Source organism: Nanorana parkeri, unplaced genomic scaffold (assembly GCF_000935625.1).
Source record: "Nanorana parkeri isolate BGI_ZX_2015 unplaced genomic scaffold, ASM93562v1 scaffold380, whole genome shotgun sequence".
In the NCBI taxonomy this organism is placed as follows: Eukaryota; Metazoa; Chordata; class Amphibia; order Anura; family Dicroglossidae; genus Nanorana; species Nanorana parkeri.
In genome coordinates this window covers 842908-857684 of record NW_017306648.1, presented here as the reverse complement: position 1 = coordinate 857684, position 14777 = coordinate 842908, and the positions used below count along the sequence as shown (strand labels likewise).

General features: G+C 43.0%; 1 protein-coding gene across 3 annotated transcripts in view; it reads right to left on the bottom strand.

Annotated features, from left to right (window-relative positions):
• Positions 1-14777, bottom strand: part of CCDC120 (coiled-coil domain containing 120) — a 21009-nt gene extending 6232 nt beyond the window's left edge. Inside the window, exons 1-7 of one of the 3 annotated variants that reach the window (XM_018559194.1) lie at positions 14728-14777; positions 7575-7656; positions 4685-4818; positions 3479-3595; positions 1567-1807; positions 785-835; positions 506-668 (exon numbers count right to left, since the gene is read on the bottom strand). In XM_018559194.1, the coding sequence (XP_018414696.1) occupies positions 506-668; positions 785-835; positions 1567-1807; positions 3479-3595; positions 4685-4818; positions 7575-7620 (752 nt within the window). In that variant the 5' untranslated portion in view covers positions 7621-7656; positions 14728-14777. The remainder of the gene's footprint in view (positions 1-505; positions 669-784; positions 836-1566; positions 1808-3478; positions 3596-4684; positions 4819-7574; positions 7657-14727) is intronic. The other 2 variants (XM_018559193.1, XM_018559195.1) reach the window with 2 other exon arrangements.

Sequence of the window (14777 nt, the reverse complement as noted above, 5' to 3'; positions counted from 1 at the left end):
AACCTCGTTCGCGTACCACGCCCCCCGGGCCAATCCGGGGCCACGAGGACGACAGTGACGCCCTCGACGCAGCAGCCGAGGCAACAGATACAGTGGAGGAAAAAAGGTGTAAATTAGACCGTAATGACCCCAAGGGGCCACCAGGGCATCCACGGCCTCCGCCCAGGGTCCAGGGCCCGGGCCACAAACCTGTCCACCTTGCGGTTTTTTTAGCTCCTTACTCCTGACGCTAGGCAATAAACTGGAGACTTGTCAGCAGGTGGGGGGTTTGGCCACCGGCAGGGGCCGCCCCTAGGCTGTAATTGGTCTTTAGTTTTGTGCCTAGCGTCCTTCTCCTGCAGGTGGCGATATTACCCTACCATTCAGGATCTACAATCTGTTGCCTGTGTCCTTCAATGAACGGGAGAGAAATAACCATTTTGCTGTATTTACTTAAAATCTTTTAGCAAAAAGTTATTGAAACAGAAAATAGTTATAGTACTTATAGTAAGAATAATCAACCTACCTTGCAGTGCTGGCCATGGAGTTGCGCCTGTTCCGGATCTCACAGTACATTTCCACAGGTGATGCCTTCCAACCAACCCTTCGCTCAGGACTATTGGAGACAGCACGGGAGTGCTCAGCAATCCGGGGAGGAGAGGGCCTCATTCCTGGAGCGAGAATGTCATCTACAGGCCAAAATCATACAATCTTTTAATGCCATTTCTATTTGTCACAGGCTCGGAAAGGTCTTTGAATTGAACTGAAGTATACAGTACAAACTTTCTACTTCAGCCATACTCACCATGGCTGCCCCCATCAGATAATGAACTGCATTCTGATTGGAAAGCTTCATCTGTTGAAAAAAAAAAAAAATATGTATTAATTATATTATCAGTTCTATGCATGAAGCCTTATTTTTGGAAAGGAATTGAGTTGTTCTCTATTGCTTGTAAAGATCCTATCAGACACCCCAGCCTAAAAGGTCATGGATTTTAAGGGGACCCCATGCAAAAATACACAAAAAAGTGGGTTTCCCCCTCGACATTGAAGTGCCCCCTTTAAATCGAGATCCCCCTTTCACATCAGAGTCACCCTTTGCAGCAGTAGCCCCCTTTTCACATCAGAGCTCCCCTTCACATCAGTCTTCATTGCCCCCTTTACATCACAGTCCCACTACCTCAAAATTTTGAGGCACCCCTGAGGAGGCCAGAAGGCACACCAGCATGCCACAGCACTCTGGTTGAGAAAGATTATCAAAATGTTAAAAATGTAGCTCCCCTTAATTGGCGATTAAAGCCCAACTCCAGCCCAAATGTGGTTGGTTGGAAAGACCCTGCGGCCTAAGCATGTAAGACAGCCTGTGCTTCAACAGCTGTTGTTGAGCTGTAACGCCTTCATCAGCCTTATAACCAGCCCTGAGGGCTACCATGTTGTATTTATCGAACAGACCAACTTGACAGCAAGAGGAAGATCCCTTTGCCTTTCTACAATAGACATAAAAAAATAAGAGCTAGCGTTTTTTAAGCTGAAAGAATGGCAAACTAACAAGGCTACCTACTCCCTGGTCAGGACACGCTCACTCACCGAGCAGACTGTGGGGGACTCTATGTGTAGGCCTTAGGCCCAGTTTTCTCCGCAGGTTATTACTTTGTTCCTCTATCTCCTGCAGCCTGCGTAGAGCGTCCAGATAAACCAGTCTGCGTTTCCTGCGTTGTTCCACAGTCAGTTCTGTACTCTGCTCTGCAGCAACGCTCAGCTTTCGGGCAGCTTCCGCCATCTGTAGCTGCAATGCAAAATCTCGCTCCAAACGGTCCAACTGCACTTCCTGCAAGAAAGAACCAGAGAACAGGTCTATAGACACCGAGCAAGGGCACGTGCTGAACTAGGCTATAATACCAAGTATGACCACTAGATGGCAGACACCATATAAACCGTTATTGGTGGAATTCCCAGTAAAACAAACTAAGGAAACTTTCCTATTTGATTTCAAAAGAAAGAAATATTAAAATCCCAAAATATAAACTGTCAATTCATACTTTAGAAGTGGAAGGCACAAGGACCCCCACATTTGCACAGACTTTGTATTTCACTGGGAAAATTCTTTCAAAATGGTTAGAAAAACAACTTCTTTTAATAACAATTTATCGATCACTCTTTCACAACCATCAACAAACTTAAAAACACAAAAAAAACTATCATAACCAAAATTGGCCATAGGCGACGCTTTAAAAGTTTTTACTGCTCATCAATTTAGTGTCAAAAGTGATTGATGGCCCTAGAATTATTACCCGCACTCCGACGTTCACAGTGATATGTAACATGTGCGGCACTATGGGCACAATTGTTGTTTTCGCACGTAGGTGCACCGGAGGAATGTTTGCGTTTGTATGTCTGTGTGTACATAGGGATGGGGGGACCTAAACATTTTTAGCTTACACTTAACTTTATTGCAAGAAGCCCCATCTGTGTGTGTGACAGCAAATATACAATGACAGATCCTCTTTATGGAGACATCAGGGGTCTACTAGACCCCGTAATCTCACCTAGGGAACCCCAAAGAAGCTGATGAAGAAGAGATCTGCTTCAGCTTCTGTCCAGCTACAGAAGCCAGAGAAACGATAGTCTGAAGGCAGAAGTGATGTAATACACATCACTTCCGCATACTGAGAACGTAGGGGAGGTCAGCAGGGGGACGTTTGCTGATCTCCCTCCGATCTCAGTTCAGAGAGCTGCCATGCCGGTGCCAGTCCCGGGCCCACATAGGGGACAGCGGAGTCCGAGATCAGCGGTGGCACACACTTGCATGCAACATACAATACGCTTGTATGTAAACAGCCATTGCCGGCTGTTTAAAATGCTTTTAGTTTCAAGCTCAAGAGAGTGGGAAAGGATGTTTTAAAACGCCCACCCACATTCAAGAGTATTCCATCTGGCCATTTAATTAAAATAGGAAGGGGTTAAATATGTCTGCCTTTACTTATTTCCATTACATAGGAGTTGATGGGATTAGTAGTTTTCACAAGAAAGAAAGTTTTCAGTGTTCAGCTCAACTCACAGGAAGTGACAAGGAAGCTGCATTTTTGGAAAGATGCTCGGTTATTTTCCATACTTGCTGAAAATGTTCTTAGTATGAAAAAAGAAACTAATTGGCACATCTAAGGACTGGTAAGCTGCAATATATAACTTTTTTGGTTTTTGACTTTTGTTCCTGACTTTAAATTGTTCTGTCCACAGTATGTGAAGGTGACAGGCACACTTTACATTATATTGCACTTCCTGCAAGTTTACTGGACAAGCAACCACAGTCCTGTTTTAGACTATCGGCTTCAATGAGTGGTATCCGTTTGACGTGAGGATGGCCCAATCACACACCAATGCTCGGTGGTCAGAGTTGGGGAGAGAATCCAACTCAGCATTGTTTATCTAAGGTCAAACACAAGGTATAAAATGGCATTTCTGGGTCTCATGAATTATGAAAAACACGGCAGCTGCTCACTTCTGCTCTGGTAACCGCTGCAGCGGTCATTCTGAATGCTCGTGGCCTCCTTGTGACAGCTGGAGGTCTCTCGCCATATTCCAGTGGGTACTCCGCAGGCACCAGCCCGGTCAGTTCCTGCTCAGAAAAGAAGGGAAACTATTATTATTATTACATCACAAATACTAAATAATTCATCAATTACAGCAGATATTCTATCGTTGTACTAAATAGAATTGTGGATATTATTAGTTGTAGAAAAAGCATCCTCGCTTTACAATTCCAATATGGAGTTTTGCCATTGATAACTTATACAGTGGTGCATTCTGCAGCCTAAAGCAAGCCTGTCCCTTACCTATCCCGGGCAAAGCAAAAGGATTGCTTTAACCCCTCCATCCACAGCAGCATCTAGGTACCTAGGTTTCATTGCATTGTTCAGCTACAGGAGCGGAAGAAAATACCTGGTGCTTCCAGGTATAGGGGAACATGTCACAGCCAATCAGTGCTGTCATACGGAAGTCCATTGACCAGTGCAAGTTATGACTTTTATGACTTGTAGCTTACACAGGGCTTTGCTCAACAGACTGGTGAGGGATGGTAAATTCTTCAGAAGACTCCATTAAAGTTGACCTGTTGCTTTGCCCTACATGGTCAAAGCACAGGTTCACTTTCAATTTTAACTTCAGGCAAACAGTTAAATATGCAAATCTGCTTTACCTTATAAAGGATTTTTAAATGTGTTCAGCCAGTCTTGTAATTTGGGTACCACTGCCATACAATACAGCCAGGTCTGTGACCTACCTGCAGACGCTGTAGTTTAGCAATGCAGCTTGGTCTAGCACCAGCCCCAGTCATCACCCTAATAAGGTTTCTTACTGTGCTCCTTCAAGCATGTTCACAGTATTAAGAGTGATCGCATACAGTAAAGCAATAGAGGCCTAATTGGCTAAGAGTTTTTCCCTGTCCTGCACCCTTTTAGTCTGATTGCTGCTGTGCAAAGGGTTACACTATGAAGGCAGATTTGAGTATTTATAGTAGCTGCATGTAAAATATATATATTTTTTTTAAAGTAAATTTTTTGAATACATAACGTCATTATTTTTTTTTACATCAGTCTCAAGTCTACCTTTAGCCACTCTTATCATAGAGACCCATGTATGAGGACATGTACAGATATTCCATGGCCTACATCCTGTAAGAAAATGCACAGCATGAAGTTGTACTCACAGCTTCCTGCAGACACAGCCTCCGCAGTTCATTCACTTTCTGCCTCAGCGTCTCCTGTAGATCTCGCTGTTTCTCTGTGAGTTCCGAGATCAGCTGAGCTCTCTGCTTAGATGAGGTGTCAAAAGGGGCCCCACCTGGGAAGACAGCAGCATGCACATGATCAAATGATGGTGTGCACCTCAGCAAGTTACACGTCTCAGGTTTTATGGAGATGCATTACTGTCACTGTGCTCTTGTGAATGGCATTTTGCCACAATATGGACTGAGGAAGTGCAAACATTACTTCCACATGTATGGCCCTGCAATAAAGTTTATTATACCGCATCGTTTATCCAGTTAGACAAATGATTACAGTGCAGCGTGGCAGTGAAACATTGTTGCTTTCTAGGAGATACCAGCATTCTGCTTTAAAAGGAAAGAAGACGCTTTAGTGCTATGCAATGTGCAGGTTAACATACATTACCAAGAAGACAGTCCACATTCCCAATATTAAGGTTTCTCAACTTTAATAAAGCACATAGTAGAGTGCCATAGTCAAAAGACCACCTACTTGGGTTCAACATATCTCTTACACCTCTTGACAGGTACACCTGCAGCTTTGACATAACAATATGTGTTTCTTGTAGGATTTATTAATGTATTATTCTATACTGACATGCATTTAAATTTAGAAGGCATAGGTATCCCCCAGGGTACTCATGTCACTGGTTGGGAAACTATGCACTAAATAACACAAGCAAACATCGAATGTGCATGGAATCCCCCTTTAAACATGAACACAGTAAACTCCTCTGGGACAGCTCTGATAAAAACTATATTCTATGAAGCTGTGTGGACTATGTTATCACCAAGTAAAAGTAAGAAATAAACACATGCCCCGATATCCCTCAACTTGTCCTTGAGCCCTGACAACTCTCGATCCTGGTCCTGGAGGCTCAATGAAACCCTTTTACAAGAGGGTCCGGAATTAGATGACATTACGAAACAATTGCAGTTAGTCTTTCAAGAAAACGAGAGCCCAGACGTATCCCCACTGACGGTGTGGGAAACGCATAAATGTGTCCTTCGGGGATTTCTGATCCGGAATGGTTCAGAACGGAAAAAAGCCATGGTTGCTAAATCGAATGACTTACTGAAACAGATAAGAGAAATAGAGACCTTGCATAAGAAGTCCCTGGCGTTCCCTTTTAAGTAAGCTCACGTCCCTGCGAATGCAATTACTAGACTTATCCCATAGTCGGGTTACCTCGGGACTAACCAAATTAAGACATGCCTTCTATGAATATGGCAACAAACCAGGGAAACTGCTGGCGAGGTCTCTCAGAAACTTATTGTTGTTATTACAGATGTTGTACTTCTGCTGCTTGTGATTAAAATAAAGAATTAAAAAAAAACAAAAACAAAAAAACACATGAACTCGGAGCAAACATATCCCAGCTTGTAGGAGCTTACAATCTAGTAGGTCATCAAGACACAGAAGAGGAAGTGATCAGGTTATACTGTATATTATTGATGACAAGTACATTAGTGCCGCAGTCTCCAATGTAAAGCTGGCCACACACTGCTCAAATGTCAGCCACGTCAGTCTGCACACTTCCATTTAACAAAAGTCTTTTTTTTTTTTTGAATCGATGTTGATAGAGCCAGTCTGAAATTTCTCTGAGCTAATCAGCTGCAGTCACTGTTCGGGTTCTCTGATAGCAGCAAACCCACCACTGTGTCAGAACACAATAGCCTGCAGGGCTGAATGAGAAAAAAAAAGGACAGTGTATGGCCAGCTTTACTCTTGAAAATTGACATTTTAATCTGATAAAAGTCGATTTGTTTGGCCCATTTTATTAGTGATATCACCTCTGTCAGGGATACATTGCCGTCTATGTTCCCATTAATGATATCTGGGACAGGAAATGAGGAGAAATCCCCCATAGACAAAGACCGCAATATAACCCGACAGAAGCTCTAACCTGTCTTTGTACCAGACCTAAAAATACTCCCTCCTCTCGAGTACACAGAAGATAGCTGGGAAAGCTGATAATATCCCTTTAAATCTCAGTTCTGTTGCAGTGCACAGGAAGTTGCAAGAACAGTGCAATTCTGGCAGGATCAGCAGGTATTTCTTTTGTACTTGCAGAAAATATACTTGGACTGAAATAATTAAAGTAATGCGATCACCTTATGTATGTAAGGGTACACTGCAATATATTACATTTGTGTTCTTGGGTTTAGATATCCTTTTACCAATTTAAATAAGGTGTACAGCACTAAAGGCAGTTCCTACATCAACTGATCCAGATCCATCTTATCCTGGTCTGTCTACAGTCATGTCAATTCTTTCTGATAGGCTGCTATAGCTTATACACCTTATTCATAGATATGGATGTTGAATAAGCTAACTATACATGAATTATAAAAAAAAAAAAACAAACATATTGGACCAATAGGTTTAGAGCATGAGTATGACCATGGAAGGGACATTAGATTGGGGGAAAGGACTGAGCAAATATATAACAGCGCCGTCTCTATAATGAGGCACCTCACTAGTGGGCACCTGGGTGGTGGTGGTGGGGCGGTCACAGCGTTGCAGGTTGCTAAGAGCTCTTAGCAACCTACGATGCTCTGTTTGGCTTCCCTCTCAACTCACCAATGTCACAAGCTGAGCTGGACGCTCTGGCTGTCGTCCTGCTGAACATCTGGCAACCAGTGACGTCAGTGAGCTGGACAGGATGCCAGACTGAGCCGGTGACAGTGCGGTCTGGCGTCCGGCACCCCTCCTTCCCCAAACACAACCGTGAGGAATGTCCCCCTCCCGGTGAACATTCTCTGTCAGTGCACCTCAGAAATACACATATTGTGGGTGTATACAGGATATGTACATACACACACACGTAACTAATATTACCTGTTGAGGAGATTCCGCAGGGACCCTTCACCTCCATGGTTGATACTTGGCTTCTAGCGATGCTGACAGAAGCCTAGAGTGAGGAGACAGAGCAGTCAGTCTTGTAGACATAGAGACTTGCCATGTAAAATTACAGTATGCAGAATACGTATGGTGGATAAGTGATAGTCAGGCAGACAAAGAGACAAAGAAAATCAAAAATTTAAATAAACAAGCTCAGTCCACCCTTAGAGTCTGCAGGATTGCAGTACATTTGGATTATGTGCTTAAACCTTTCTTCGACCCACTTACAAAAACCCACTAAGCATGTTTTGGCAACACGAAAGTGCATGCTGTGGTCTGGCTTGTCAATAAAGCTTATTTGAATTGAAATGAGACAAAAGAGGACTTTGAGGGGATAAAAGAGGGCCGAGGGAGGGGAAGAAAAGTTAGGCACCAATAAAAACTTCCAGTAAATTGAGGCCCTCGACCAACCCCCTCCCCCATGCATGATGCCAAATGTCCTCTCTAAAAAAATCAAAATGGCAAATGAGAAAAAAAATGAAGACATCTGACTCCAGAAGAGAGACGGACAGCTATAGGGCTGATTCACACCATTGCATGTTAATGCAAGTTTTTTTTTTCACATGTTGATGCTTGTTGCCTTAGAGAAGCCCATTCACTTTGAATGGGCGCTTAACGAGCACTAATGCACGAAAAAAAGACCTGCATGAATTCTGGGCAACGCGGCACACATAGAATCCACATCTGTGCATTGTAGTGCGCTGTAGCTCTGGTCTATTGTGCATTGGAGTAAACGCTCATATATACATATATTAGCACAATGTGCCAGGGAAGGAGGAAGAATCTGCGACAAGGACAGCAATAAAGAAATCACAAGGGTCCTAGATGTTCCAGTCTACTAGAAAAAAAAAAACACAACTTGGTCCGTGTTGCTGTTAAACATTTTCCATCGCTCCTGGTCTGGTAAAACCGTCATCACAGGGACAGCAAGTGAGGATGAGTCTGATATAGTAATAAATCCAATAGGTATCCCCCGCCACATTACTTACCAGCAAACCCCTTGGGATGGGTGCTGAAAGGACTACGGATAGTGCCACAAGATGTCACCAGCACCCCAGAGATATGTGTCCAAGCAAATGTCTTTTATTGATGCATATTGTCACAAGAATGGCAATGTTTTAGGGCCATGCAGGGTCCCTTCATCAGGCTCAGTATACTGCTCCTGTGCAGCCCCAAAACGTTGCCATTCTTGTGACAATATGCGTCACTAATAGAGGTTTGCTTGGACACATATAATTGGTGTGCTGGCGTAAATCTGTTTTTTTCATCGATATACCCTGTTTCCCCGAAAATAAGACCTACCCCGAAAATAAGACCTAGTACTATTTTTGGGAATTGCTAAAATATAGGACCTACCCCGAAAATAAGACCTAGTGTAGTAATAAAAACCCAATAGGACCACTTATATGTGCCTACTCCATCCAAAACAAGCATTCACCCAGTGGAATCAGAACATTCTGATCTGTATACTTATTCTGGATCAGTGACTCAGAAAACATTGAAGCCGCTGGACTGGGATATGAGCCAGGCAACTTGTATTTTCAGATCGAGGAGCCACTACTTTGCATCCTGCTTAATTCGCAGTACAGCTTTCCTTTAAAATGACATTTTTAAAAAAATTTTTTTTACTCTGACAGTATTGGCTTCTTTATGACGTTTCTCTGGGCAGTTTTTAAATTCTCGCGTTATATTTACACACAAGAATCTTTTGTAAATAGGTTTTCTCAGTTTCTCGATGGCCCATTGATATTGTTGCGTTGAAGTAAAGGACCACAAAATCAAGTGACAGCAGAGGGAACCCTGTGTAAGCTCTGACTAGAGGGGTAGAGGGGTATGGAGCTTATACAGGCCTTCCTTTCCTCGCTCCCAGCAGCCAAATGGGGCGATGGAGTAGTAAAAGGAAATATGTGCAGCAGTGGAGGCTAGCATTACATTTTATTAGTAAAAGCAGGTTATTTTAGGTGCCCGCAGACATCACATTGACTTATTCCACACAATTACAGATGAATTGGGGAATATTTGTATGTGTTAGGTCCTTGCTAGATGGAGAAGCCTGATAAACAATGGGGATAGGGATGGCTTTTTTCAGGCCAATCACTGGACAGGGCTTGAGGAGTCCTATCCAGAGGCATACCTTCATATTCATGAGATGCATTTGTACGTATGACTGGTCAACGACCAGACTGCACATAGAGAGGTGGGCAAACTTCGACCCTCCAGCTGTTGTGGAACTACAAATCCCATGAGGCACTGCAAGATTCTCACAGCCACAGACGTGACTCGCAGAGACATATGCATAATGGGATTTGTAGTTCTTCCACAGCTGAAGGGCTGGAGTTCGCCCACCCCTAAATAGATGGTCAACCACCGTCCAGTGTCTGTAGACACAGTTACCCACCTTCCAGCCAAGACTGGAAAGCATTTCCTCCTACATTCTCTGTATGGAGTTCCAACACAAATACCCCCCTTCCCAGTATTGTCATTGCTGCCATTATAAAGAACTGGGTGGGATACAAAGAAAAAAAAATAACTCAGTAATATCCTTTTTAGATTAACCTGTTTACGGCAAGCATCACAGTACAACACAGAGTGTGACAGCAATTTAAGCTCTGATTGTGTTTGGGGACAGACACACTGCAACAGGTGTTCAGATGCAAACGAACACAAAACAAAAACCTAGACTGTAAAAACTACAGCAACAAAAAAAAAAAACAATGCCTGCAGGCTAGAATACCGATCGCAAAATCAGATAAACTGAAGTTTTGCATACTGTTGTCTGTAATTTAAAGGGAGAGTCCACTTAGAAGTGACTTCTCAAATAATAGAGGCGGTCGGGTGGGCCTCCGGCTTCTGATATTTCTTGGAGATTCCAGCAGTGAGCTCTCACTACCATCTTACAAGTCTGGGAGTTATTCATCAATTCGCTACATTCTACATATTAAAAGATAAATGAATCATTAAAGCAGGAGGAGTGGGGCCTCCTGTATTGTCTACATACCTAGGAATCAAAAAACAGAAATAACCCTTAAAAAGGATGCCATAGCTAATATTCAACCTAAGTAAACCTACCAAAACAACATTATGAGTCCGATTGATATAGAAGTCTTCCTATCAGTATGTTTGCACTGCATTACTGCCATTAGATGGAGCCCAAGAGCATAGGACATTTCTGTGCTCCTGAGCTCCAGATAGTGGCAGTAATGCCAGGTGAACGGCGTTCACCCAGCCATACGCTGGGCAGAAGATTTACACATCTGCCCCCATGTGTCTGTGCACCTTCATTGCCCTATGCACAGCTGGTCTGGTAAAAACCTACTCTGTGGAGTACAGAAGAGAAGGAGCAGCCACACACCATAACAAAGCTTTGCTCAGGTATCTGACCGTTTGTAAAAAAGACCCCATAATTTTAATTGCTTGTCATGTTACCATCTTACAAAAAAATCCAACCAGAACCAATACAGAATTGTCACAAGCGGAAAGCTAAAAATCATGACAGGAAATGAGACTGAATCAAGTGTGCAGAGCCTCAGGCTGATTTCCTCCTCCAACAATGGTTGATGGATCACCAAGGGTGCAATGAAGGAGACTTCAGCCAAAAATGTTTTCAGCATTGGAGCAAGTGAGGAAGGGTTATAACTAGAGGTGCACCGAAGTAGAAATTTAAATAATCTCTTTTTCTGTATCCCCTGTTATCAATGAACAGGAATCCTCCGAGTGTTCCTGTTCATTGATAACTGGAGAACATTGTTTGTTTACTATAACCACAATTATGAATGAACAGGAGGGGATATAGATCACTCCCATTCATTCAGAATTGAGGATATAGTCCAAATACCATATCCTCAATTATCTACAAACACACAGCGATGATTGATCGCCGAGTGTATGTATCCTGCTCTCCTCTCTGACACACTGTCACAGGAGGCGGAGTGAGCGGTGCGAGAGGAGAGCCCAGCCTTCTGTGACAGCACAGTCTCAGCCCCCACACTGCTCTGCCGCACTGTGATAGGCGGCCGAGCGGTGTGGGAGGAGAGACACCGGCCGCTCACAGTGCTCTCGTCCCGCAACGCTCTGCCGGCTGTCACTTTCTCTTTTATTGCTGTGTTGTCCCCATCAGGGTGATTTTTTTCTCATTTCCTTTCCCCACAGACACATAAGAGAGTAGAAATTCTAACAAAGTGAAGTGAAAACCCACATGTGACAACTGTCAAAAGAATTTAGGCACGTTCACACTATGGGCAATGACTGGTGTTTTTCCGCAGTGGACCAACTCTAGTCACTGCTAGGGCAATTGACAATTGTTTTCTATGTGCCCCGTTTACACGGGCGTGATGCGGTGCAGTGGGCTGCAATTAAATACGGACATACCGGATTTTCTCCGCAGCACACTGGATGCCACCGAAGGGCAATGTAAAGTGCTGCCGCACAGACATGGCTGGTTTGTACACTTTGTACACTGAAAATAAAGTTAAGAAAAGAACTAGAAAAAAGTAAACAGTGCTTTGTGTTGTAACAACACAACAAAACGGCTCACCTCTGCCCCATTTTACCATACAACCAGTATGAATGAGCCCTTAAAGTGACATTAAATCTTAAAAATACATTCAAGTAGCTTAACTATTAAATAAAAATGTATCTCATTTGTGTATCACTCGGGTGTAGATCGTCAAATCATCTCTGAATTCATGCTGACACTGTCCTTCCTTCTGGAGGGTGGCTACATTTGTTCCCCATGGTCCCTGTGTGTGTTGTAAGTTAGCCACCATTCCAGGGTATATCCCTCTCCTACTAGAGGAAACCGTTTTGGCTGGAGTTAGAATTTCATTTTTAAATCTTTTGGCTCATAAATAATATCCTATAGGGCCCTCAGTTTTCTATTTAGCTCTTTGGCTGAAATTACTCCTAAAGAAACCCGACTCGTTAAAAAGATTCCATTGCTAGAAGGACCCATGACATCACTCAGGTCTTCAGCTGTAACAAGCCTGCATGCACACGAAGCAACATGCAGACTACACCCTTTGTCAGAATCTAACCCGTATGACACAGGAGAGCTTAGAGCTGAATCAGATGGCGCAAGCACGTCACCTAGGCAAACACAGGCAGGAGGTATGCGACAAAAAAGCGATTGTTCCTAGTACTCTAAGCCTCTGGTGGCTCCAACACCGAGCCGGGTCGTTAAAACATTAACCAAAATAGAAAAAGAATGTTCCGGAAGGTCTCCCAAATTGAAGTTTCTTGTCACTCATTAACACAATACGTTCCTTTGTTTACAGATCACAACCTGCACCTTTAAAGTAAAGTAAAACTATTCATAAAATGTAACTGCTTCAGTTCATATTTAACAAGTTGCTGTATGACCTCATTCTGACCGAACGAGACTGCTGCAACTTTATTTCTACGAGTACTCCCACAATTTATGTGTGTGCTTAAGGACATTTTGGGTTTCTGCGTTCAATGTTAAATCACAGTACAGATGCACTAAAAGCAAAAAAAAAAAATATATGCGCTTTTGTTCATTTTCCATTCATTTAAAAAAACACACAAAAATAATGTATTTCCCATTATCTAAAAACACACTAAGCTGTGCGGCATGCATATGAAGCAAACAATTTATAAAGGCTATTCCTGTCTGAAATGCATGTTCATGAAGTTAACAGAAAAGGAAGGAATTGTCATCGCTCAGCACCAGCCATTGTCGTGTTCCCACCCCCCCCACCAATTCTATTTTGCTGAATGACCCTACGACCTCTGTGAAAGTACTTGGCTTTCAGTCTCTCACTTTTCATATGGTAATGAAGCTCAGTGATGTCTAATATCTTTATATTTTTACAGTAGGGTGTACAGTACTGCCATTATCCATCATCTATCATCTGCCCATCCTGAGGAACAGCAATGCTCAATCACTGCCGCCACGCTCCATAGTGTAATCGTACAAGCCGCGGAAGGCCTCGAGAAGTGAAGCCGGTGTTCTTTCGCTAGAACACCGGCTTCCTGATAATCGGGGTACACAGCACCGACATTTAGTAACCGGTATCGGTGCCTTCCTACTGTAAATGCTATATTGTCCTCCTTTACACTTTGTTTTGAAAAAATGATACCATTAGCTTTCAGTGCCAAGAGCTCATCACTGGTAGCTTTCAGTGCAGAGATCAATGTTCGAAATATTAGTGTGTGACTTTTTTTTTGGCCAGGCAGTGTAAATGGGCTGCCTTAATATAACATGACCCACATTAACACACAGCAATAGTGTGAAGAAGATCATACAGTCCCTTTATCCCCAGTCATATCACTAAAGCTGTCCATACACTAATATTTTCTCAGTTTAACCTGCGGACTGAACAAATAAAAAATTTAACAGATTCCTCCATCAAAGCTCATGAGTGTTGATCGAGGAATCTCCCACTGTCTTTATTGGAGCTCATTGGCTGCCAGATCTATTAGTTCGAAGATTTGCCAACTGGCGTCTTCAAATCAGGTGATCAAGAGATGCCGGCCACAAGGATGCCGACTGTTGGCACCTCCTGTGCAAATTGTAACCAGTTCATCAAAAACCGGATGAAACTCGCATAGTGTATGGTCAGCTTACACTAATGCAATAAATTAACTAACTCTCCCTGTAACCCCCAACACTAATGCTGATCATACACACATAGATTTCTTTTGCTTGGTGTGAGGACTGAACAAAAAGAAATCTAACAGATCCCTCCATCCATGCTAAACAGTACAGAAGAATTACTCTCCCCTGCCGAGCTATTGTATTCAGCCGCCAGTGCCCACAGTATTCAGGACACCCAAATAATGCCTGCATCTGATTGGCCAAATATTTTCCACCGGCTCCTTGGACTGAAAAACCAGGTGGTACCAGCAGGATCACACAGAGTTTGAATTTTAGTCAATTCAACAAGAATTGGCCGAAATTTGAGCCATGGGTGCCAGGATGAACTCTCTTCATAATAGTGACCCTCCCTCTGTCACATTGACCCCAAGAATAAAAATAACAGGAAAAAGTGGGATTTAAAAATGACAGGGCAAAAGAAGAAAAACAAAAAAAGACAGTTGATGACGTAATATAGCATCTCACCTTGCCTGTTCCAGCAGACAGCCATTTACATCACCACACACCTGCAACCA